Below are 25,382 nucleotides of genomic sequence, written 5' to 3' on the forward strand. Positions count from 1 at the left end.
AATTCCAATTGCATTAAGACTGTTCAGACTGTACTTCGGATATGGACCCAAATGACACCGCTTGCCACAGAAACTACAGCTCAGTGCCTGCTTGCTGTGTTCCACAAGTAGGCGTATACAAAAATACCTCTTTAAGAAGCAAGCAATTTTGTGTCCAAAACTCCCACCTTCTGTGTGTCCAGTCACTGAAGCACCTCACTGCACTTTTCTTTCCAATGGAGGAAGTAAGTTAGCGTCTGCATGTGATGAGCTGTTTCACTGAACTGCAGCTCCTGGACACCACTGTTGATGCAGATCTGTTCCACCATCCCTATTAGTGAGAGCACCTGCTTGCATGTATAGCTTTTTAAACTCTACGGGATGAAAATATCAGGTTAAAATTAAACAGTTTGAAATTCACCCAGAGAAAGCAAGAGAAAGAGATGGTTTTATTCTAGTTGTGGAGTCCTTCATTATACAGAAATGATAGTTTATTTCATCCAATAAACAAGAGTGACAGGTAGATCACAAACTGCATCACAGCTACTACCAGCACTGAGACAGTTCACCCACAAGTCTGGGGTAGTACATTAACCCAACTGCACACAGCAGAGAATTTAACAATCAGCTCAAAAACTCAACATCAGGATTTGGTTAACTTTTTTTTGGGTGTATATATATATATATATGTATATAGATATTCTTTCCCTACTTAAGCATTTCCTAAAATCCACATGGAAGCACAAATGGCTTTGAACACCTGGACATATATAGATTTTCCATCTTTATATATATATTTATAGATATTTATAACAGTAAAGATATGTTTCTCATTACTACAATATACTTGTTAAACTCCTTTAAAGCAGCTGGGAAGAGAGGAAAAAACAGTTTCACTACAGTCACATCTGATAATGTGTGTATCACAAAATACAAACAGAACAAGCCATGTGTGAGGTTTGAGTCAGACCATTCCAGGACAGAACAGCTAAGAGGCAGGCAAAGAGTCTCAGAGGGAGCAGGCCTACATGTCAAATGGTGGTTTTGGGCTCTCCGGGCGGGAGGGACTGGCCTTACCCGGCCGGCTGGAATTTGAAGACAAGAAAGAAAAGGGGGAAGGGAAGGAAGAGGGGAAGAGGTAGTAAAACAATAGTTAAAATACAGAAAGGAACTGTCATCAGAACAATAGAGGATCCACAACAGAAATTCATGACAATCACACTGGAAAGAGAGAACTTAAATCTGAATCAGACCTAGTTGAAAGTCTGCAACATGGGTGGCTCATTTCTGGTAGAGACATGACATCCAAGATGTACAGGGTTGATACATTTTTAATTCTGAAGTCTTTTTTTTTTTTGTAGTATTTTTAATACACATAACATGAAGAGTAAAAACCAAACCTTAAGAAGATGAGTCGTGATAAACAACAGTTACAAGTTTCCCCAAACACGTACCATCCACATGCAAGAAAAGGCTACGGAAGAAGTCACCACAGTACCAAAAACACAGAGATGTGCTTATTCAAAGCAGAAATATTTTCAACAAAACATTACAAAGCAAACTCCCTGAAAACATTTGGTTGTCCATTTGCAAGGGGGGAGCAGCGTATCTATTCCCCTCTCCCTGCTGGGTTCAGGAAAGTCAGCCAAAAATGATGATGCAAGACAGCTGCTGGCAGGAGCCAGTGCTTCACCAGCAGGATTTCCCCAGCTCTTTCGGGGAGCTGAGCACGAGCAGGTCCGCGTGCTCCCTGCACGCTGAGGTGTGTGCGCTATCTCAGACTTCACTCTAGAGGACTATGCCGATCCATTGAGTTCCCCCCTTCTCCATCTCCCTGCCTCGCTTTGATATAAGGTAGATTGCACTGTTCCCAACATGAATTTTTGCACCTTAGAAGTCAAACTAATACACAGAACATGTAATCTGTTCCTAACAGTGTCACGTTTGACAGCATTTTGCTCCTAAGTCACACTTTTATCTTCTTAACTACAAGAAAAGAATAATTACAGATCAGTCCTAGGTGCTACAGCTAACTGATGCAGGCAGGACACTTATCCAGGCTAGACCAGGCAGATGAAATAACTGGACGGACAGCCACCACTTGGACTTAAGGATGTCCCTGCGGCTGATCTCTCCAAGGAGCCTGTGTACTTCAGGGATCCGTGCCACTGAATGAAGGCTACTCTACGCTCACAAAGCAATACAGGACGCACGAGTGAAGACGAAGAGCTCAATCACTAGGCTAGTGTTTTACGACACACCAGGAAGGGGCGGTGGGAGGCAGATGTGGGATGGATGAGAGGAGTGACTGTGGCTGTGGAAGGGAGGGTGGAATGGGGAAGCCGCCAGCACGGCATTCGTCGCCAGCTGTCTACAGCCTCGAGTTATAGATCTAAGAGGGACGGTTCAGCCGGTCGGATTATGGTAGGTCGAGTAGGTGAGGCAGGGCCCCTTCTGCTGTGAAAAAGCAGAGAACAAAAACAAGAGAACACACACTGTGGTTAGCACAGCAATCACAGTCACAATCACGCATGCTTCTCCACCTCGCCTGAGCCAGCGACAGGAAAAAACCACTGAGGCACAAACTTGCACAAGAGTGCAACTCCATAAAGGAGACTCGCATGTTTGTATCAGGCCTCACACTGGACTTTCTGCACGGCATGGATCACCATTAAAGCAGTCTGCTGGACAGCCGGTTTTGCTTTCCCTCTGGAAATTTGTAAATGCAGAAACTTACTGCCAGTGAGCGTCCTGGCTCTGTGATGAGAGTTGAGAAGCATGGACAACAGTGAGCTCCTGTATCAAGCACATGACAGTCACACAGCATGGATGAGGTCCTCTGAGACACGCTGCCAGAGGGTCTTGGCTGGTTTGGAGGAGCACCTACTTCCCCTGCCCTGGAGGCTGCCTGAAGCCCAGCACTCTCTATTCCAATATGGGATGCCGATCCTTGATAGAAGGGCCAAGCCTGCTGCTTTCAGTTCTGTAGCTCTTGGGCTCAGCCAATGCAACTTCTGACTTTAACAGAGGGACTTCAACCCAACCATTCCTACTGTTTCAGCTCTTTTGCTGGTACTTTAGCTAGGTATGTTGGCAGCAATGTAATCCATTCAGGGGACAGACACTTGTGTTTTAGGATCTCCTTGTACAGGACTGGGTGGAAACAGCAGAAAGTACAAGACAACACCTCTGCTGTCACTCTCAACTCATTACTTGAAAGACCGCTTTAGGCTCAGACTACAGGCTTTAAGGAAGCCTACAAATAACTAAGAAAATGGGGGTGTTCTGGAAGTCAGTAAGTTCACCCTACATACTTCCTTTAAAGCATGCTCCCTGCAGTGTCAGCATCATGACCGTGTATCATAGTGATAATTATATTGTATAGGACCAAGCCAGAGTAGTTTTACAGTCCAAACTGCCTGAAATGCAAAGAGCAAACCAAAAGACCAAATGAAGAGGAAGCATTTGCATTAATCAAACAGAATCAGGTGTCACTGAATTAACATCAGAACATTTCCACACTAACAAGCTTTAGTTTAGGTTACAGAGAATCAAGTGACGGCTGGAAATGAAGGCCCTCCCAGTACAGGGGGAGCTTGGGGGAAAGTAAGGAAAGAGGCAGAGGAAGTTTTTTGCACCAGCATAGTCTTCTGAGGTAGAGAGGTCTTGCTTTGCACTGACAGCAAACCTATAATCATTGCTTCTACCAGAGGAGCTATAGCCTTATAAACTGGGGCGAGCTCCCTCATCTCAGCAAATGAACCAGAGCAACTCTATAGTCCTGTTTATTAGGCCTCAGCAGAGTTTATTGCTCTATATTGATTAAGCCTCAGATCTCAAAACAATTACAGCCACTTGTTCCTTGCCTTGGGTAATGATACATTTAAAAAGCTCAGACAGTAAAAACATTTGCAAATGTTATTTCCTTGATTGAAAATGTTAATGGGGAGTGCAGGACCCTGTCATCAGCATGCCACTCAAGTTACTTCTCCTGTAAAGCAAATGATGGGATTGAGTGAGCCTGGAAATTACAGCCATCTTGGATGGATGCTGAAATAATACTAATCTCCTAGAAGCAAAACTTGCAGTAAGTTACAGCTAGGGAATCTGCAATCCTGGGCCTTCATGACATGTGGGATTTGTACATTCTCTCTAAAGGGTGCTCGTGGTGTAGATGTGGCCATACCAACCACTAAAGGCTCCTTCTCTCATTGGAACAGTAACAGACCGTTGAAATTGAAACTTTACAAACTCCAGCTCAACCCTTAGTGAGACACTGGTGTGCTGCTATATATGTTAGAAAGCACTTTTTGAGAAACTTTAAGGGCTTTTTGCATTTCAGGAGCTTGGACAGGTTGTCCTAACAGCCTCTGTGGATTTAGACAAAAAGGATACTTGAAGCCATTGGACTACATAAAGCGTTCTGACAAGGGAGGCCACTTGACCCTACCGGAACAAACAGGGCTGAAAGGAGCACAAACAATATTCAGGTAGACATGCTGCTTTTTGTGATGTACTAGATTGTTTTTTTTTGCAAACAACTCATTCCTCTCACCAGTCGTTGCATTTTAGGGGTCAGGCCATCGCTTTTTAAAGGTTTTTTTTTTTAAAGGGATAAAACCCGTAAGGGTTTTATCTCTGCTCAGGTTTTCTGGAAAACTTCTTGAGGTGTTTGGAGGATCTGCCTTGTACGGTTACAAACGCTGAAAACTGTTTACCAGAAAAAAAAGAGATGGAAAACTTATCTCAGGCACCATCTACCTCCAAAATGCTGCTTCAGTTTATCTCACTACATTGCTAGCCAAGCCCTCTTATACCACTGAAAAGTACCTGTTCTTCTTCTCCAGACAGAAGAAAGTTCTGCTCTCTGGGAAGCTCCAGTGCGAGGTAAGACAGACCCTGGCAGGAGCCTGAGCAGACCAGCTATACTGTCCTATCCCTTGGAGTCAGTCTTTCAAGCCATACCCAGACTAGAACATTGAGCTAGTCATCTCCAGAAAACAGCAGGGTAATTATGAATTCTGCTAATGCGAACCTAACAGGGATGGTAAAACACTACATATGTTCCCCTGGGCTTCAAAAGGTTGCTATCAGAGGAGGTTTGGGGTGCTTTTTAATTTTTTATTTCCTTGGTGCTCTTTATGCCAGCCTAAGAACAAAATACCCCATAACAGCGAGTCCCAGAAAGAGGTACAGACAACAGCAAGCCTCTTTCCTTAAGTATTTTACCAAGATGCATGTTTCTACAGCTGCTAGGGATGTCTGCGGTAGGCAGAGTATTAGAAAATGCTGATTTGCTCCAACACCTCTGCAGTATGTCATCAGTGAGGACTGACAGATAACATCCTCAAAGAGCATGTCAGTCACTGAACAATCCCTGCATTGGTTTGATGGGATGTGGCACCTCTCAGCTCCAGCTACATGCAGCAGTAGCGGTCTCCATTTGCTGCAAGATGGTCCTAGCAGAGAATTTGTAGACTCACCACTAGCTCTGAACTCTAACCTGACACAGGAGCTTGAACTCGTGCTATTCCTATTAGGACTTCAGGGCTCGCTCCCCCGGTTCAGCCTCCCATGACCAGCAGCAAGGGAAACTAAAGGAGCTCTAAAGGAGCTGCTGCTCCGCTCCTCTCAGATTCAGACCTTTCACTTCAAGAAAGGATGTCAATAGAGAAAGGGAGGAGGAGCCCCAAACACTCACACCTGCCCTGTTCTGTCCCCCTACCCTTTTGTTACTAAGGCCTAGAGGTTCCCAGGAAAAAGACTGAGGAGAATTTGCAAGACCTCCCTTTTCACACCCCCACCCTCATCATTCAGGGCACAAGGAAGAGCTGGTCCTTGAACATCTGGCCAGCATAATAGACTTTGAGCCTGCCCCTGTAGCCTGCTATGTCACTGAGCACGTACAAGGCCGCAAAACACAGGGAGAGATGGGAAAGGGAAGCAGGCAGGAACCTGGGGCAGAGCTTAGGGTAGGATACAGATCACTAAATCCTTCTCTCTTGCAGTGGCAGATGAGGGAAGGCAGTCTGAACAGAGGCAGAAGAGTAATGAAAAAAAGGTAGAGGGTCAAGTGGAGAACGAGCAAAGGGAGTTTAATTCTAGCTGTCATCGTGGGATGTAAGGGTAACAGGGAACATTCAGTGTCAGAGGCATCCCGTACTCAGGCATGGAAGTCCTGCTGTTAATGACCCAAACTCCTCCTGCCTTCCATGAGCACTAGGGACACAGAGAGGAAGGGAGCACTTCTCCAGCCAGACATTTGAGTATAAGCAGAGGAGTCTGAACTAACAGCTCCCCAAGTCTCTATCTCACCCTTAACACAGTTGACAAGATCAAAACAGAATTCATTCTGTTAATCTCCCACTTAACGTGGATATAAGCCAAATGAAAGACACACTGTTTAGACCTTATTGCCAGCACTCATTCCCCCATCCCAGCTCCTCTACCTGGAAGCAGAGGACAGGTCCTCTAGTAACCCTACGTCAGGTACTGAGGCTCTCCCAGCTCCTGCAGCTCAAGCAGCTGCACAGTCTCTGATCAGCCAGCTTTTCTGTTCAAGACTCCTCCCTTTATGAGATCCTGGCAGAGGTGGTTCATTGGACAAGGGACTCTTACTAATACAAGAACGAGGCAGCAGTGCTAAGCTGCAGAGCAAAGTGATGGAGGATGGGGACACAATGACTCATGCATTGCAGGGAGAGCGCAAAACGTACCGTGGCTGCCAGTCCTCAGGGGTCACTGATAGTGATTCTGAAAGACAACATGAAATCAACATGGCAGTTCAGACAGTTCAAGGCAGAGGCCACACAGACTGTCAGGAAGGTGGAACAGAGATAGACATGCACTTGCACAGAGCCACATTCGCATGCCCCCCCTCCCAGAACACCACACGAGTGTGCACTGCTGGGTAGGGCTGCACTCAGTCATGCAGGACTTCGCACACGTTCACAGCCTCATCTTTACACGCTTCCAGAACCCTGCCGTGCACAAGGGTGTGCTCAGAGCCATTTCTCTCTTCACACACCACCAGCTGTTGCTCACTCTCCCACCCAGCTGGAGACACAACCCTATTCACACATCCAGAGAACCCAAATACATTCACACTTGCTCAGCCTGGAGCCTATCTAGGTCTCAGCTCAAGGCAGCTGGGCACAGGTGGGTTGACTCGTCTCATTGAGAATTCGTATCTTCTGACCATATTAAGTGTTAGAGTTGAAACAGACAGCTTAGGAAAGAGGGAGGTAACATGCCATACTGAGCACCGAGTACTACCCAGAAGAGGGAAACAGGTGAAGATATTTAAAAGGTCACTAATCATAACATCAGCTGCTTATACCTCCTGAATAACTCAAGTGATAAAAATGTGCAGTTATGTTTACAGTGATCCTGATTACTTGCATCTTTTTTCCCCCCTCACACATACCAAAGAACAGAATTCATTACTGCCTTCAGCAGATTTTTCCAGTGGTTAAGGCATTCTCATTTTAACTTTATTTCTCCTTTGAACTTGCCTGAGCTTTCACCTATAGCTTTTGTCAAAAAAGTTTGAACTTAACACTAAGTATCTGGTGGGATACCTTCACAGTTTTCTCTCAGGTCAAATCTCCTAAACAGCCCAAATGAGCATACAGTCCTTCATTGCACAGAAAGGACCTTCTATTATTTGTTACTTTCGGCTCCCAAATGTTTGTATTAGTAATACATTAGTAATGTAGTAATTACTACAATTAGTAATATGGATTTCTGTAGTAGATTGAATAAACGCCTGAAAAAAAAAAGTGCAGAGGCAGGGTGGAAAGTCAGTCTGAAGAGTACTTCATTATATGCAGGAAGACCATCCCATATAAGAAAACGGACCATGTGGTGTTTGTATGTGAAAGCATGTCTATGCAACTCTGTTTATGAGAAAAGTGGAACAACACTTGTCTTTAAGTTCATCATCCATAAAATTAGATGCTCACACAAACTGGAGGCACAAACATACAGCTGAACTTCTACACAGGTATCAATGTGCACATGCACACTAAGTACACCCAGCCACCACCATGCACTTCCAGTTCACTACGTAGCACCAACTCCTAGAGCACAGCCCACTCATGCCATCTACAAGGGCTTTGTTTCTCTCACACACACAAGATAGTGTAGCCCAGTTAGCAAGGGAAAAGATGGGTATTAAAAAAGCAAAAGTGGAGATGGCATTCGTTCACCCATGGCAGAAGGACCCGAGTCCAAGTGCTAGCAGGGAACATTCTTATTCTATATACAGGAGAAGAAGAGAAAGAGTCCCTTGTCATTGGAAATTCTCCATTCATCAGTGAACTCAAATGACAAGCTGGTATCAGGATCCGGAGGAGTCTATGAACGACTGGAAGAATCAGAGAGGGGGATCAGAGAAAGAGCATGAGAACTTCTTCACTTCACAACTTCAGGAATTACTTTCTCAACTCCAGATCAGGGCAGTCAGTAGCATGCAATTCAACCTACTATTTCTCCTTCTGAAGCAAGGGATTGCTAAGTATAAAGCACTTTCTTCTGATGCTCCAGTGCAGTTCCCTACCTTTCCTTAAACCTTTCTATTTCATGCAAATGGCAGAAAAGCCTGTAAAGTAGGCTACATCATTTCTTCAAAAAAGCCAATTCATTTCAGCCATTTGGGGGATCCTATCATGATGATCAGGTATATAGAATATTTTTCATGAGTGAAGAAATGAAACCATACAGAAGATGGAGACAGAACAAAGTTTAAGTATACTAAAAACAAAACCACAAAATAACACTGTATGGAAAATCAGGGTCACAAGAAGCAAGAGCCAAAAATACACAGCAAAAGCATGCTGACATCCATAGGTGCTACCTATGGCAGTACTGAGGCATGTGTGGACAGGTTACTGTGGGAGCTGCATCAAGGTATGTAGTGAGAACTGGGGCAGAGGCACCAAGAAAGTAAAACCATTTGCACACACCAGAGTCAGTAACTGATTTATCATCTCTTTGGATTCATCAGCCTCTGGGCTGGTTACAACCTGACAGAGAACACTTCTACAAACAGGCAGTGCCAAGTATGAGCTGGGGCACTACCACAGGGGTATATACCATCACCACCTATTGACAGGCTGGGTGTTTTCAAAGAATGTGGCAAAACTTCAGACATGTACCACCAGCACCCACTGAAGAGGATGCATTTTCCAAGAGGGAAATGTTCTTACAGACATGTATCACATGGTGGGGGTTCTGCTTATACTCATTCTATGTTCTGCAATTGCCTCCTCTTTCTCACAGGGAGACCAAGTACCAACACCCATTCTTGGTTCTAGATTGTTTCCTAACTCCTCTTCAGGAAGATGTGCATGGCTGCATGGGGGATAACCACTTATGCAGAAATGTGTATGAAGTGACTGAACAGGAGAGGAATTAAGTTTCCTAATGGGAAAGCAAAGCTGTGTCATCTGAGCCCTTTAGCCTGGAAAACATTCAAGTTGTCTGCAGAAGCAACAAAAGTGTCTACAGAAAATTAATTTCCCTTCTAGTGACATGACTGTAGTCTCACAACAAAAAAGCACCTAAATATCCCAAATGAAGATCCCCGTATGTTGCCTTGAAAAACCTCTGTGCCAGGAAAAGAGGGGCAACTTCAGGCTTTGGGGAACCCTACACAGAGGGGAACTGTCTTGGAACATACACTGTCACTCTAGTCCCATGATTTTCTGGTGACCACCTCCTACTTGCAAGCAGAATTGTTGGTATAATTGTTTTAATAAAGCTCTCAGGTACAGGGTCCTCTTCCCCCAACCACTGCATGCAGGTTGGTGCAGAGAAGAGGCTGCCCCTCTATTCCCATGAGCTGCCTTAGCATTACATCATCTGTACAATATCTGATGCTCCTGCTTATGGACCAAGTTCAAATAGCTGAAGACTGTACCCAAATCAAGAACTCCGCTTGTCTGCTATGGCCCAGACAAAGTACCATCAAAACTGCAACCCAAATACTGCGCACATCTCACCTGCCTCAAAGCTGTGTTTCAGGACTTACCTGGGAACACCAGGAGGAGCACGATTAGGTCGAGAAGGAACCTGAGGAGGGGGCCCAAAGGGATCAGGAGAGGCACCTGGCCTGGAGGGCACAGGGGGTGCACCACCCAGCGTTGACCCACCAGCAGGAGGTGGCCCAGGAGCTGGGCCTCGAGACCCAGGTCTGGCTGGTGGCACAGCGGGAGCTCTCCTTTGCGGCGTGGGGCTGGACGTAGGAGACCTAGCAAACAGAGAAATTCAACTGCAACAACAGGCCTGGGACTCGTGTTTTACCGCCAAGGTCCCCATGTGCTGCCTTCAGTGTTCCTTCTTCAGTTGTGTGTCACTTTAAGCATTACCCTTGGCTCTCAAGAGCTGTGCCAGGTTTCAGTTACCTTCAAAGCTGCTTCAGGCCCCACCTAACCTATAGGTTTAGCAGCTTCCACATCTTCCATAAAGATATAGCAGCCCTACATAGCTTTCAAGGCATAGAAGCTTCCCAACACAAACACCCAGAACTCTTCATCCACAGGGAGAAGAGAGGAAGAGAAGGACTCCCTGTCTCAGTAGGAGGCCCCAGCTAGCCACTAAAGAGGCATCAGGCAGGTCTGTGGGGCTCTCCCCCTGAGCCTCTGGTACCTGCGTCCAGATGGTACGCTCTGCACCTGCAGCCAAGAGTCGTCCACCGGTGGGGGCATTGGGGTGCTGATAGTGCTGGTGTTGATGTCCCCGATGATGTTGAGGGCCTCTTTCAGGGCATGGTACATGCGCAGCATTTCGTCACGTCGCTGGGCCTGCTCTGCTGATTCCTCCATCAGTGTATTCTGGTCACCACAGGAATACAGGTTCGCCAGCAGCTCTGAGTGGATGAAGTCCTTGGTCTGCAGAGGAAGAGAACAGAGGGAATCAGTTGCCACTGTCTCCCAGAACACTCCATTCTGTCCCCCACCTCAACCTCCCTTCAAGCTGCCTTCAGTTTTTCATACCCTCCCCGCTTTTCCCCTTCCCTATGGCTCTCCACCTCTATCAACCAGTGGGATAAGTACATTGTTTATCATGAGGTGCATGATTGTCTTCGGCATGAGGTCTCTGATGGTTTTGTTGACAATTGCCATGTAGGAATCCACCAGATTCCTGATTGTTTCCACTTGTCTCTCCAGCTGAGGGTCCATGGAGTGCATGAAACTGTCTGATCCATTCTCCTCCGCTTCACTGGCCTGTGGAGGAAGGCAGAAACAAAGCAGTTCTTCAAATGCAACACAAAATTAGTTTTTCATGACAGTTCAGTGAGGACAAAGGGAAACATACAGGAAGAGCATGCAATAAGACTTACACTCGCATTTTGAGCTGTGATTGTCAGTGCACAGTTCAGCCTGTATACACTTCTCCAGCTCAGAGCTGAGGAATTTTAACGGTAAAGCTGCTCTTTTAGTGGAAAGTTACTACACAAAATGTAAAAGGCAACAGGGACTCCTGAATAATGTTCACAGGCTATGACTCTAGCGCATACTCAAAGCTATATTTTTACTTTTAGTGTTTACAGCTTCGTGGAAGGTTTTTCATCTGAGCTCAGCTTTCCATGCCCAGATTCAGTTCAGACCTAAGAATCGCTTACCATAAATTAAGCCTTACAGGCTCTCCAATGTACTTCATCCTTACCCTCATTATACAATGAGGAAACTTATCTGGAGAGGTAAAATAACTGCTCAGACTGCAAGTAGGAGGTGGAATAACCTAGAAAACCTTCCAGATCACTAACTGCAAATTCTGCATCACAGTTCCAAGCATCTTCCACACAAAGCAGAAGAATCTTGCCCTGTCTGCCTGAAATCCACTGTTTAGATTTCTGTAAGGTAAAACCCAGAGCATGCTGTTTGACAGTAGGCAATTGCCAAAGCTCATCCATTTGAGATCAATTTCAAAGTAACAGACCATGAAAGTCTTTGCTGCCTTTTTCAATGCTTATTTAAAAACTTGATTTTTAAGGAAAAAATCTCTTAAACCATTCCAGGCTGACTGATTTGCAGCAGTGTAGGAAATTGCTTATCAGCTTTTGCTTCAGGGAACAAAATATATGAGAAAGGGCAAATTCCTTTGAGCATCTGAGCTTTTCTGAGGAAGATCTTATATAACGAATAAATGGAAAGCCTTAGTAAGAAACATGAGGTAAAGGAAGTGGAAGTCAAACAAGATGACTCAAAAAGAGGGTCAAAAAAAAGATTTTCACCAAGATTCAGAAATCATACAAAAAGAGAAATAAAAAGAAAAAAGGAAAACTCAAACCAAAACCAGAAACAAACAGCAGGATCCAACATAAAGTACAAAGAGAAGAAAAATGCCTCTTGGGACATTGTGACAAAAGGAAAAAAAAAAAAAAAAAACTATCCAGTGAGAGCCCCAGGGGACAACACAGAGAGGGTCACTTACTTTGTCCTTGTCCTGGCAGGCCAGTTTGAGCACACATGAAAAAAATAAAATAAAAAAGGACAAAAATGAAAAAAGATTTTTAGCTGGTCTTAGAACTTAGAGAAAATCTTAATTTAGCACTGAGCAGACAAAACCAATCCCACTAAAAATGTATAAACACTTAAGTTACTCTGGAAGAAGAACAAGTGAATTGCTTAGCTAAAATGAAAATCAGAATGGAATGCTCTGCAAAGGAAATAGTGTTATCAGCAGTACAGTGCAATTTATACTTACCTACTATAGTTACTTTTTATTCTTTACATAAGGTTTTGAGACTGTCAAAATAGAGATCAGTGTTCCTACACCAAGCCACTCCATGTGCTCACCAATAGGTGGCACACATCCTTTATGAGTGTATGTTTAAGAGGACCAGTCTGGTCCTAAGTCGATTTGAAGTCACATCACTGCTAAGGCCCAGAGCCCATAATCTTTATTTATTTTTAAAATATCATATCAATTTGTCAGGAAATGCATTAAGGCAGAAATACAATCTTCAAGTGTAACAGGAAGGATGCATGCAAGAAGTCTATTGGAAGCAACAAATACAAACAGATAAGCAATTATCACTTTTCTAATGGGAAAAGTATTTATAGCAGCAGCTTCTCACACTGAGAAACAGGAAAGCTTTGAACAGGAACTCGTACCACAGTTCTCTTTTAAAGGAGAACAGAATGCTGACAGCAAGTGCTGCAGAACAAGGCTATGGGAAGAGAAGAAAAAAAAGAAAATCTCTTCCTAACTGGGAAAGGCAAGGAATGGGCAAACTATAAGAAAGTTGTGAAGCTCCTAACAATGCCATACAACAAATGGTACTGAGAAGCAATGGTACCTTTGCTCAGCAGACACATACCACTTAGTAGTCAGGTAGTTAAGCATCCTTGTACTGGGGACTTATTGCCCGCAGAACAGGAGAGCTAGGAGGGCTCATCAAGGTAGCCTTTGACTACTTTGCCACCCCTCTGAGGTTGCCAGTTACTATATCCCAAGCTTCCTTAAAGGAAGCACTAGCACATATCAAAAATTTAGATTTGTTCTAAGATATCCCCAGCTCAGGAAAGTGACACAACCTTCATAGACTTATTTTTAACATAAGAGTATGCAGCTATCCTTAAGATACATACTGTGTTCCTTTCCACCCCATTATTATTGCTTTAACTTACCCCAACGCGTTCTGGGTAGACCCCTGCACGAAGGAAGGAAGCCTTCCAGCTATCTACTTCCTCCTGGGTCTCACAAGCCAGCTCCAGCTGCCGGTAATCCTTGTAAACATTCCTGAGAGGAAGACAAACGTTTTACTCTTATCCACTGCAAAACAAACTGTTGCCCATATTTGACAAAAGTGTCAAATGACTAGGGTATCTTCCCATCATTTTCAGGCAGATTACTTAGTCCCTTGCTAACATCCTTGTGATGTCCTTACAGAGGGACCAGGAAATGAATTTTTCATGAACAAGCCTGCCCCCATGTCAGTTACCCCCTCAAACCTCTGGTCTTACCCTAAAAAGCTCCAGTTTCAACAGGGACTGAAAGATAATCCCTTTTCGATTTTGCTCACTACTGGACTTCTTCAATCAACCCGTTTCCCTTTATCTGTTATGGATTTCCCTACTCACTCACTAAAAACAGTAATGTTTGATAATAAATACTCCAACCATGGCCACACAGCCACAATAAATAGCTGAAGCTCACAGTGCAGACCACAAACTAGTGAATGAATTGGCAAACAGTTCTAAGACCAGAAGAAATGAAGCTATACTTCTCTTTAAAAGTCACCTATCTCCTCAACAATTATCCTTAAAAGACAGCCACCAAAGGAGGATGTGTGTATCAATCGTTTGGTGTGTTGAGGTGTGAGCTTACCTCTGTTCAGTGTTGAAGAGAGCAAAGATGTGTTTGCTGGACATGAATCCCTTCTCAACATCTCGCAGTTTCAGGTTATCCACTGGCAACATATACTTCTTCTCCTTCTCCTGAAAAAGGGGATCAGTAACAAGTCACTCGCCGCTCCACGTGAATCCTCTGTTCAGTCAGCAGAGAGGAGGCCGTCAGCAATGCAGGCCCCACGCCACCAGGGAGGCACTGGGAAGCATTCCCAGCACAGGCTGGGCACAGCAGACAAGTTTTCCTGCTACCCTTCAGTCATTCAGATAGAACTGCACACATCCACCACACAAAAAGCCTCACCCTGACCAGAGCTCCCTCAGCCTCACTTACCAACACTGAAAAGCCAGCCAAAGAGCTCCTCAATCCATGACACTGCACCAAGAGTAGCGTGCTTCAAGCCCCATTCCCTCCACCTCCCAAAGCTACTGGTAAGAAAATGCTTGGTCTTGGAGCACCATTTCCCTATGTCCCCTCACAAACAGACCTCCCATACTTTGCTGCAGCATCTCATCAGGGACCATCAGCACTGGGGACACGCTAGTCCCATTCCAAAGACTCACGAGCAGGATACTGCTTGCTCTGTTTTACACCACAATTGTTCAGCAAGAATGGCTCTCAGCATGAGACCTCTTACCACACCCAGTCAGTCATATGCAGCCTTCACAGCCCCACTGTTGCCATCTCAGTATTTTTTTTTTTTTTTTTTTAAGTCACTAAAAACCTGTGTTCAGGTTCAAGAAAAGCCAGGCATGTGATAGAGAAGCTGTTTTGACACACGTTAGGGACTATATCAGCTTAAACTCATCTCTTTAGAGAAAGTGACTTATTTCATCCTGTCACTGTCCTACACTTTAAAAGGGTTCACAGTACCCAGTACAGTATTATTTAAGCAATAATAAATACACATCAAAAGAGCAAAGAGTAAGTCTGACTACAATAAAGGATATTGTAAGGCTACCTGAAGGCCTCCTGTGTTGAGAAAGTCAAGTAATTGCACTCATTAACAAAAATCTCACGCACTGAATAGTTAAAAGCTTAAGCAATATGGGAACTTTACCGCCTGGTGACTGTTAAAAGCCACAGCCTAAAGCTGTCAGACTGGTCACCTGGATTTATAAAGGGACCCATTTTTCAGAGTAACAGCACCTATGAGCTTCCTGTACCAGTTCCTACAAGGTATCTCCAGCTAGGAATAGAACAAGGCATCCAAAAGACAAACAGCATTTTCAGTCCTAGGTATCATCTTTTAAAGAAAGAAACTTGATCATCTTAATTTTGATACTTGCATTCAGAAGCAAAGTCAAAGTTTCAAATCTGAATCTACAGCAAATTAACATAGGAACTTTGGTTTAAGGTCCTCATTTTGAGCATCCTGTTCCTATAGCTAGATACTATACACCAAAATAACAAGAGGGGGAGCCATCACACTGGTCTCCAAAAGGCAGAACACAGCTATCCAAGACTCAAAAAGAAACAGAGCATACTTGTCTGTGCAGCATGCATGTGTGACTGTTCGCTTGTGAGCATCTAGGGTCTGTAGACCCTTCTTGATTGGAAACAAGAAAACGTGATTGCTCTCATGGGAAACGAGAGCAAAAAGCAAGATTGTCAGTGAGCAGAGACCCTAAAGATCCTAAAGATCCAGCTAGAAGACAAGGGCGGTGCAGAGCAGCAGGTAAGGGTGACAAAGCTGCTGAGCTCAAACACACTAGAGTAAGACCAGCCTAATGCCCTCCTAAATTTCAGTTAAATCAACTTACGTTTGTTAAGAATACCAGATGTGACACAGTTCAGACAAGTCCCAAAGATTAAATATCCCAGGAACAAGTGACATCTAAGAAACAGAAGAGATCACTTGGGTAGCTGCTAAACTCTCCACTCCCTCCCACAAGATATATTGGGCTTTAAAGGGGGAAAGCTACTCCAGGCAAGTTCCCCTGGATTTATGAATATTAACAGTGCTAACTGGAGGTAGGCAAGCATTTTTGTGATGAGACATCTGTCATCCAGGTGCTGGTCTCAGAGCCACACAGATCACTTTGGGTTCTATAAGTGAAACAGCTTCCAGCTTTCTACTACTTTCAGTAATTATTATGCTAGGTTAGGTTGAACTAGTGACCTAGAAGTGAAGTACACTAACTGCTGACTCCCTAGGCATGACGAGCCCATCCCATTGCGGTCTCACTTAACTGGAACTCCCTACATCGACCAGAGCCTGACTTAGTCAAAAAATAACCGACAAGAACGCTGTCTGGGAAAAGTCATTCTGTAGCATTAGAACCACATTATTGCTAAATTTCTATGGAATGAAGTCATTCTTCAGGGATAAGAAATAATCAAATAGTAAGGGAATCCCACATCCTGATATAGAAATGCATGCTCTTTGCCAGAGTTTCAACTTTCACCCCTTCTAAGCTCTCGTATAAATGCTGCTACACGATCAAGACAACACTGTCTCTACGTGCTGGTCTTTCCATGCACCAGAGGAAAGACCCATCTAACTGCTTGCCAGCATGAAACTTTAGTTCTCTGGCTCCAAGGTAGAAAAAAAGCAATCAAATTGGAGGGCACTGCTGCAAAGCAACAACCCCCCAACCCACATATATTGCAGGGCAATGCACACAGCGTAACGAGCCCCTGCTGCTCTCCATCTCCCCACACCTCCCCCCTTTAAGTCCCGTCCACCCCCCCCCAAGTCTTTCCAGCTTCTCAGTTTTCAGTCCAGCCTGTTTTATATCAACACTCTGACTTCATTTCCTGAATGTAGAGACAGGAAAATGAGGAACAAGCTGCCAAGGGCTGAGCCTCTCAGAACTTTGGCTGAGCCTTCTGCCCATATGTTAGCAATCCGGCAGTATGTGCTGTGGCTGAATAGCATCCTGGCCAAGGGGGGGAAAGGGCTTCTCTTTCTAGCTTTCCAGACTTAGAGGGGGAGAGAAAGAGCCAACACACATTGAAATGGGAAAGACAGTTTGTGAAATACTGTATTGAAAGCTCTTGCCTGATCAAGAGGCTTACTTTTCTCTTATCTCCCCTCACCTATAAGAGGAAAAAAGAAAAACTCTCAGCAGCATAATATAGGTTCTGTAAGATGTGCACATGGGCTGCACGTTAATCCGTATGACCAAGGAGAGGTAGCGAAATTGTAGAAGCACTCAGTCTGACTGCAGGAAGCAGAACAAGGATGCTCAGTGTTGGCTAGGGAAATGTCGCAGACACAGGGCTAGCTATCCCTGCTTGGTGCTGCTGTGCCTAACCAAGTCACACCACTTGCATGGAGAACTGCAGGAAGATGACTGCAAGCTACTCGCTCAGGCAGGATACATGCCAGAGGATTGCTCCCCACCCCCAGCATAGCGCAGAGACAGCCATATGGCTCTGTACTTCACATCTACCAGCACAGAAGAAAATTCACATGGCCAGGAAGGAGACCAGGGCCCATTAGCCATTTGCAATTGTGGAGCGTGAAGCACAGCGGGGGGGGAGAGGGAGAGGGGAATGCTGCAGTTGCAACCTGATGATCTTGCACATCTTATTGTGACTGACTCCAAGATACTGGTTCTGGCCAGAGATGGAAACTGTTTGTACTATCATCTGAATAGCTGTTGCCATCTTGTATATAATAACCTAGCAGAAACTCACAAGACTCAGCAGGCAGCAAGCCAGCCTGACTCAAAGCATTTCCTCCATTCAATCGGACAGTCTCAATAGCAAGTTACATTTTCCTGCTCTTGGATACATGTGAACTGAAGCTGACAGATGCATGTGTGGGCTCCTCTAAGGTTGGAAATTGGCACTTACAGTACAAGAAAGTAATTGGCAGAATTATTAAGTCTCATTGCATTCAGAGCACAAGAACTAATTAAAGATTTCCCTGTAGCTGTTATGACAAACGCCTCTTCTTGTACAGAGGCAAGGGTCTACAGATATGGGAGAAGCATTGTCATTGTTTTAATTGTTGGCTATGTGAAATTAGAAACAATTCATCTTACTCAAACCTCTTAATCTCCCTTCCTTGTTGTAAGATGTAGAGTTCCATGAGTAAACAAACCTGCCCCAGAGATGACTGGAATTTCAGTCAAGTTCTTTACAGCATTTTGGGATCTCCTGTAATAATATTCAAATGGAAAAAACATTAACATCATAATTAAGAACAAACATACTGCATGGATACATGCCCACTACACAATTGCTAGGAATAAGTGTCTGTCTAGAAAACAGACTGAATTATCTGAAAACAAGTTAGCTGAACATTTTAAGTTGAACACCTCCAAGTGAGATGCTATCAAGCACTCAATTTCTTGTTTTTACAAGAAAGATACACAAGATTTTTATTTTTTTTTTTTGCTAAGGAAGATACACACTGAATTCCTGAGCTGCACTTCTTTCAGTAAGCCCCAGTCACCCATACCATACAAGGTCATCTTTCCAAAACTCAGCCCACCTGTATCACTTTTACCTCAGAACATAATTTACTGGACACCGATCACTAATCCAAGCTGCAAAGCAGCTGTAATGGCTTGTTTACATAGGAAAGCAACGTGGGTTTAAGTTAAACAACACACCCTAAGATTTTAAGCTGATTTAGTTTGAAAGCTCTGTAGACATTATGCCTGGACTCATGATTAATCACAACCATTACTGCTGGCTTAGAGAGCACAGCACTGGTAATCAGCCGCACTCATGCTCCTCACCTGCTCAAAAAGTACAGGATGAGACATCAGCTGAAGTGATGTGCAGACTGGAACATGCAGTTTAGTGCATGGCGGCCACGACCAGCTGCCTGCGCCCCTAGGAAGCCATCAGAGGGTGGACTAGGAAATGCATGCAGTAACTGAGTAGCTTAAGAACCAGAGAGGCTTCAAAGCCCCAGACCTCCACCTTCGTGACCTCTAAGGTCACAGCAGTGCCCGCCAGCCTCTGCAAAGGACAATGCACTTCCTCCCATGCCTGCTCCTGTGCCAGGGCAGAGATGAACCCTCCCCAAGTATTTGACTTGGTTTGATCAGCAAAGCACAACACATGCAATGTTGTGCCCCTCCAGGAAAAGCAGCCTTGGCTGTCCTTCCCCAGCACATGGTTAGGGCCAAAGTAGGAGCTGTGGGTGTTCAGATTTGTGGCTAGAAATCTCAACTGTCCACCAGCGTGCACAGAAGAAAAGGCAGCCCTGGAAGGGAGACGTGCGGCACACATAAAGCCCTCTTTATCCCTGCAGCACCAGGGAGAGAGGGAGCAAACCGCACAGGCTGGGGAACATCTGGAATCGTTACATGGGAGCCAAGCGGCACAGAAAGAGGCGGCATTCCTCAAGTTTCCATGCGAGGTAGGGAACCTTCCTTTCCCCCGCGCAACCTTATCCGCCAGCCGGCTCACTTCCTGCCAACCTCCGGCCTTCCCAGCAGCCAGCAAGCTCCTCCCTCGAGTCTAGTTAGCTTTCCACTGCCACGTCAATTGAGGCAGAAGGACAGAAGGGAAGCAAGAAGGGAGGGAGCGAAAACTACAAGAGGGAGGGAGGCTCGGCAATGCCAGACGTGGTGGGGGGAGAAAGACAGGGTATGGATTGCTGCTGCAGTAGCTGGAGGCGAGCTGCAAAAGGCAACTGGCCAAGGTGGGTCAAAGGACCCTTTTGAGGGCTTGGAAGCAAAGGCTGATCTTGCTTGAGCTTTACTCCGGACTCCAGGCAAAGGGGTTGATCTACAGGACAGGGCTGGGCAGGAGGAGATGGTGCATGGGGCCTGGGAGTCCTCCCAACCAGCTTCACTAACTCTTGTGCCAGATATATTAGGGGGAGAAGAGGGGTTGAATGAAGCAACAAATTCTGCACACCTAGGTGGCAGCCAAAACTTCACGTTTCCTCCACGAACTGCAGTAATTGAATTTTTTTTTCCTCCTCTTTCTAAAAAAGGTGCAGCAAACCCCAGGTGGAAACCAGGTACCAGCCTTCTGACACCGGCACTGCAAGAAGGGGCTTGGAAGCTTGCTCTGAATTGGAAACACGCAGGGAGCAACATCTCTTCTCAGCTGCCAGAAGAGGATGCTTCTTCAGTCAGGACTTGGACCTTCTTTCACCCCATCTCTGCCCCCCAAAGCCCCATCCCAAAGGCAGGGAGGGGAAGGACTAATGAGCTGCTGAGAGCCGGAGAGCAGACCACAGAGGCTCCACTCCGTCTGCCCAGTGTTCAGACTACCTGTTCAGGACTACGAGATTGTACAGTAGTCTGCACATTGGTTAGGCTGTGCTGGGATACACCACACACTGCCAGTGCTGCACGGGGACGGCAACACCTGCACGGCAGAGGGACATGCTTGGAGAGGGTGGTGGGCTGCGGGAACAGCTGCATGCAAAGTTCATCCATCCCTCAGCCTGGGAGGATAACACCCTTTGAAGCCATGCTTGATCACTTTTACCTGCCTCTTCACCAGCCTACTCACATCCTTCTTATTCCTTCTCCCTCCTTCACCCCCCTTCTTTCAGCTTCACGCACTTGTCCCAGGGGTGGCTGCATTCAGGATTGCTTGTGTTTTACATAACAAGCTTCGCCATAAAATACAGAGATAAACCTAAGGGCCTGGTGGAATTACAACTGCATTGCACTTTGCTACCTGAGAAGGCATGATCAAACAGAGAAAGATGTCTGGAGAGAGGGGATTTCACATCTTAAAGAATGTTGGTCATTTACAAAAGAAAAAGGATTGAGAGTTGGAGGTTTGGATGTTCTGGAAGTTGTTTGCTTTGATGTTTGTCTGGAAAAGAAAAGAAACAGTGAGTGAAAGCATAAGTAAGGACTGAGTAAGAGAAAAAAATAAAGTGTTAAGTGTTACCCAGGAGAAAATATGCACTTGAGAAGAAAATAATGAATGAAAGAGTTCCACAGATGATGTAAAGAGAAGGAACATGTTTCAGAGAGCACCTGAAAATAGGAGAGGAAGCACCTCAGAGCAGACCTGCTCCTATGGCCTTCGAACAAACTGGGTACAAAAACCAGGCTGCAGTTGGATTGTCAGTCACCATCTCATTACAAGCTTGTGATTACTTGTGGGGAATCAGCACAGAGACAAAAGGATTTCTGCCAGCTGAGCTGGGCCTCAAGGACAGACTGCTGGTGGCAGGGGGGACGGTGCAGGTGGGGGCTGCATGCATGCGTAGCAGGGGAACAACTTCAGTATTGATTAATGTGTTTATTTTTAAGCTAGAATTGGATACAAGACACTGACAGGTACAGAATAAGCAGCTATCTAATGGCTGTCAATAAGGTCACATTTTCCCCAGGACATAGGAGAGTACCTTTGTACTTTAAGCAAGAGGGAAGGCAAAAAGAAAGCCCAAGCACAACTGACACAGCAGGAATCAACGTGATGCGTAAGATTACGTAGCATCCCCACACATGCACCTGAAAGCACCTAGAACTTCGCACACAGGAATCAAAAGGCACCAATAATGCATGCAGCTCACCAGTATTTCTACACAAGCAAGGCCATATTCTTCTCATGTAGTCACCTGCTACTACAAACCCCAAATTTCTAGTACATGATTTACCCAAGGACAGAAGGTCCCATCTGTATTGTACATCCACACAAACTGCCAAAGGAACAGCAGGTACATCCATCCACCTATCTGCCCGCACTCCTGCACGCAGTGGCAGTCACTCTTGCAGAGCGGAGAGCACAGAGGTCCCCTCCAGCAGGCAGGGAGCTTTATGAATAGGAACCACCAAGCACAGGGCTCAGTGCATCTTGCCTAAAGGGTCCTCATCACCAAAAGCTCACAGCACAGCTCACAGCCCCTCTTTTGCGGCCAGAGGGAAATCCCTGTGGAGAAGCAGGCACTGAGGATTTCATAAGGGATTCAGGCAGCACTATTTGAATCAAGTCCTTGAAGCGTGTCCACTACAGTGCTGGTCAGTGTGCTGTGGTGCTGCGCTGCTGCTTTAGCCCTGGGGACACTGCGGCTTCCCCGAGCAAGGAAATCATGTTCTGCATTGCCAGCAGCCAGAGCACGCTCCTCTCTGCCTCCCACGGCTGGCCTGCAGCACAATCCCCCAGCGTTCAGGAGGTGCGGGTACCTCAGGAGGGTCTCCAGGTCTTGGGAGGCCAGCTTTCTGTGGGGCCACTCTCCATAAGGCCAGCATTTGACTCATTGAGAGGAGACAGGAAGAAAAACAGAGAGCCCAGGAGCACACACACACACAGAAATGCTCTTGGCAGAGGAGCAGAGTGGGGAGCCAACTTTCCACCCCCGCCTGGCCCGCTCTTTCCTTCCCCTCCCACTCCCCAGCACACTCCTTCAGGCCCCTCCAGAGCACCAACAGCCATATCCCTGCTAACATGTGATGCTGGGCCCTTTAAGACATTTTAAGTTTCAATTCCTTTCTTCAGAGGCAGAGGAAAAACAAACCAGCATTGCGGAAAGCCTGGTATTTCACTAATGGGGTCCAGATGTCTCCATTCCTCAGACTCTGGGTCCTGGCTTGCAAAACAGGGCAGGGAGAGGCTGCGCCCCTGCTCCCCCCAACGCCCTGCTAGCTTAGCCTTTCCCCTGACCCCACCACACCATTTCACCCTGCTCCTTCCCCCGTTGCCACCCACAGCCCTGCCACCAGCACTTCTATATGCACATGACAGATTCATCTCCCTTCTCGTGTCCTCTGGAAAGCTGCCAGAGCACAGGGGAACTGGGATCAGCGAGCCTGCAGAAGCACAGAGCTGAGAAGGCAAAGCCTCCCCCTTCCTCAAAAAGCCGAAGTGAAGAAAGATCATTGTGTACAGCCTTAAAAAAAACACAACATGAGAATATTTCAGGAACCATACAGGACATGGGTCCTCCTGCTTCTGCATTAGTGGGGAAGCAGAGATCTGGACGGGCACACAGAGATAACACTGTCTGACAGAGGGCCATGCACTGCAGACAACCCTACAGGATGGAGCCGGCTACACACAAGACTGAGGTTTGGGATGGGAATTCCCATGTTCAAGGCTCTCCAAGCTGCCACTGAAACACAAACTTATCTTCGCTCTGCTACAGAGTCCAGGTGGAAGCTGCTTTATTTCTTCCTCCCCCCGACAGCCAGTGATCAAAGAGCTGAACCTGGGGAGGAATCAAAAGCACGCTTCCCTTTCCCCTCTGCTCCTGCTCAGCTAAAAACAAAGGCTCCTTTCTCAGGAACTGCTCAGACTTTGTCAGCACTGCTTCTCCTGCGTTTAAGGGACCCAGGCCAGCAGGGGATTGCTTTAATTAGGCAACCCTACCTCTTGCTATGGAGAAGGGAAATGGTGCAGACCTCCAGTTGCTATTGACCCCCTAGGTTGCACTCCCTCGGGAGGGAAGAGAGGTCCAACCCCCATCCCATGCAACTGGAATCTATCAACAGTTTATGCTACAGTCCTCCCTCCCTCCCACTCCCCAGGGGAAAAACAAGGAGTTCTGATCATCTCTGCAATACAGATGTAGCAGTTGGCTTTGATTAAACTACTTGGTGTTTATAACCACCCAATCAGCATATGTAACCTGGAGGAAAGTGAAGCCTCCACAAGCAACTTGGAATACAGAGGTCAGGAGTCCTAGAGCAGAGACACACTGGTTTAGCAAAAAGACATCTAACACCCAGCTCTTCAATTATGAAATCTCTGCCTGTTCATCCATAGCAGCACTATAGCAGACTCCGTGCAGAAAGCGATATTTAGAGGCTGATTCATCACCATATTTGTCATCACTTCCACCTGCTGAGAATGAAACAGACCCACTGATCTCAACTAGACAAAAAGCCAGGCTCAGCTACAGCTCCCAGGCACACTGTGTGCCTCAAAACACCTGAGTGACAAAAAACAGAGTAAGGGACAGCAGTTTGCTGTCAGAAACCCTGATCAACTCAAACGCATGACTACATCATAGCAGGCATTTTTCATCTCCCAGCACACTGAGTGGGGCTAACTCTTGTGATTACATCCTTATCAAAAGCATCCAACTATTCATTTATTCTTTTCTCTATTCAGTATAATCAAAGACAACAATTATCTACCTTTGTCTTGCAGAGGAAGCAGCACACTTGACAATGCCAATTTCGTCTGGCACGATTCTTAATATTCAACACTTTTAAGTAGCTCTACAGAGCAGGTCCATGTTACTCTCAGTGATATTCTACACATTGCTATTTCAACCAGCAGTACTCCAACCATTCACAACTGAGAATTTTACGAATACAGATTAAGTGGTATGTTCAATATAGAACCATGAGACATTCTTGCTCCACAGGCTTAGCAACTGAATCCTGGAGAGGTTATTTTACCAAAAGTCAGAAGGAACCAGCATTTGAGCTGCCCCTTCAGTTCTACAGCTCCTGTTGCTGCGCACAGAAAGGTGACAGCTTTCTTTGTAACCAGAAGAGACGTGTGAAGATCTCTGCCACGCTCCTTCAGAAAACTCACCATGGCTGCCCCACAAATACCAAACAGTCCAGACCTTGGACTAACACATCACTCTTGAATATAACTGTGACAGGAAACCAAAAAAGATCAGATTAATTCCCAGGGTCTGTCAACTTTCTGTTGCGCCAGGGCTTCAGGCACAGGTTACTCCCTGCACATCAGGAAGGCCAGACCGATTCAGAAGTGCTCAGCAGTACTAAGACTGCTGGTAACCAGGCTTCTGCTTATATCACAAGCTGCAGACAGTACTCAGAAGGCACACCTGGAATAGCAAGAGCTGAAGGCCTAATCCTCAACAGATACCCAGTACTCAAGTCTGAGCAAGCTACTCACCTCATCGTCCTTATACCAGGAGAGGTTCTCCGCTGTCAGGACAAACCAGTACTCCTTGGAGCCACCCTTCATGATCCCAATGTTGTTGATGGTGAGCCAGCCCTTTCGGATGACCTAAGGGGTTGGAAGCAATAAGCATTACTAAGATCCCTAAGAGCCGGCCTTAGGTGACAGAGGAAAGAGCAGAGGGTACCCCTACACACAGAATCATACGGAAAGACAAGGAACACCGTGCTCTCTGCTGCTGCCAAAAGAGCCCCCCACTCAACTGGCCAGTGAAGGTTTGT

At 45.8% G+C, this 25,382-nt stretch overlaps 1 protein-coding gene across 32 annotated transcripts in view; it reads right to left on the minus strand.

Annotated features, from left to right (window-relative positions):
* Window positions 1-409: 409 nt before the first annotated feature.
* DNM1 (dynamin 1) overlaps window positions 410-25,382 on the minus strand; it is a 68,244-nt gene continuing 43,271 nt past the window's right edge. For 4 of the 32 annotated variants that reach the window (XM_083807878.1, XM_083807875.1, XM_083807877.1 and 1 more), the window contains 8 exons: window positions 25,096-25,209; window positions 14,317-14,426; window positions 13,617-13,728; window positions 12,418-12,429; window positions 11,037-11,207; window positions 10,630-10,871; window positions 10,013-10,231; window positions 410-2,436 (listed from right to left, as the gene is read on the minus strand). In XM_083807878.1, coding sequence (XP_083664004.1) covers window positions 2,364-2,436; window positions 10,013-10,231; window positions 10,630-10,871; window positions 11,037-11,207; window positions 12,418-12,429; window positions 13,617-13,728; window positions 14,317-14,426; window positions 25,096-25,209 — 1,053 coding nt within the window. In that variant the 3' untranslated portion in view covers window positions 410-2,363. Of the gene's footprint in view, window positions 2,437-6,695; window positions 6,733-8,189; window positions 8,348-10,012; window positions 10,232-10,629; window positions 10,872-11,036; window positions 11,208-12,417; window positions 12,430-13,606; window positions 13,729-14,316; window positions 14,427-25,095; window positions 25,210-25,382 lie in introns of those variants that run through there. The other 28 variants (XM_083807863.1, XM_083807862.1, XM_083807861.1 and 25 more) reach the window with 20 other exon arrangements.

Source organism: Anser anser (genome assembly GCF_964211835.1).
Source record: "Anser anser genome assembly, chromosome: 21".
Classification (NCBI taxonomy): domain Eukaryota; kingdom Metazoa; phylum Chordata; class Aves; order Anseriformes; family Anatidae; genus Anser; species Anser anser.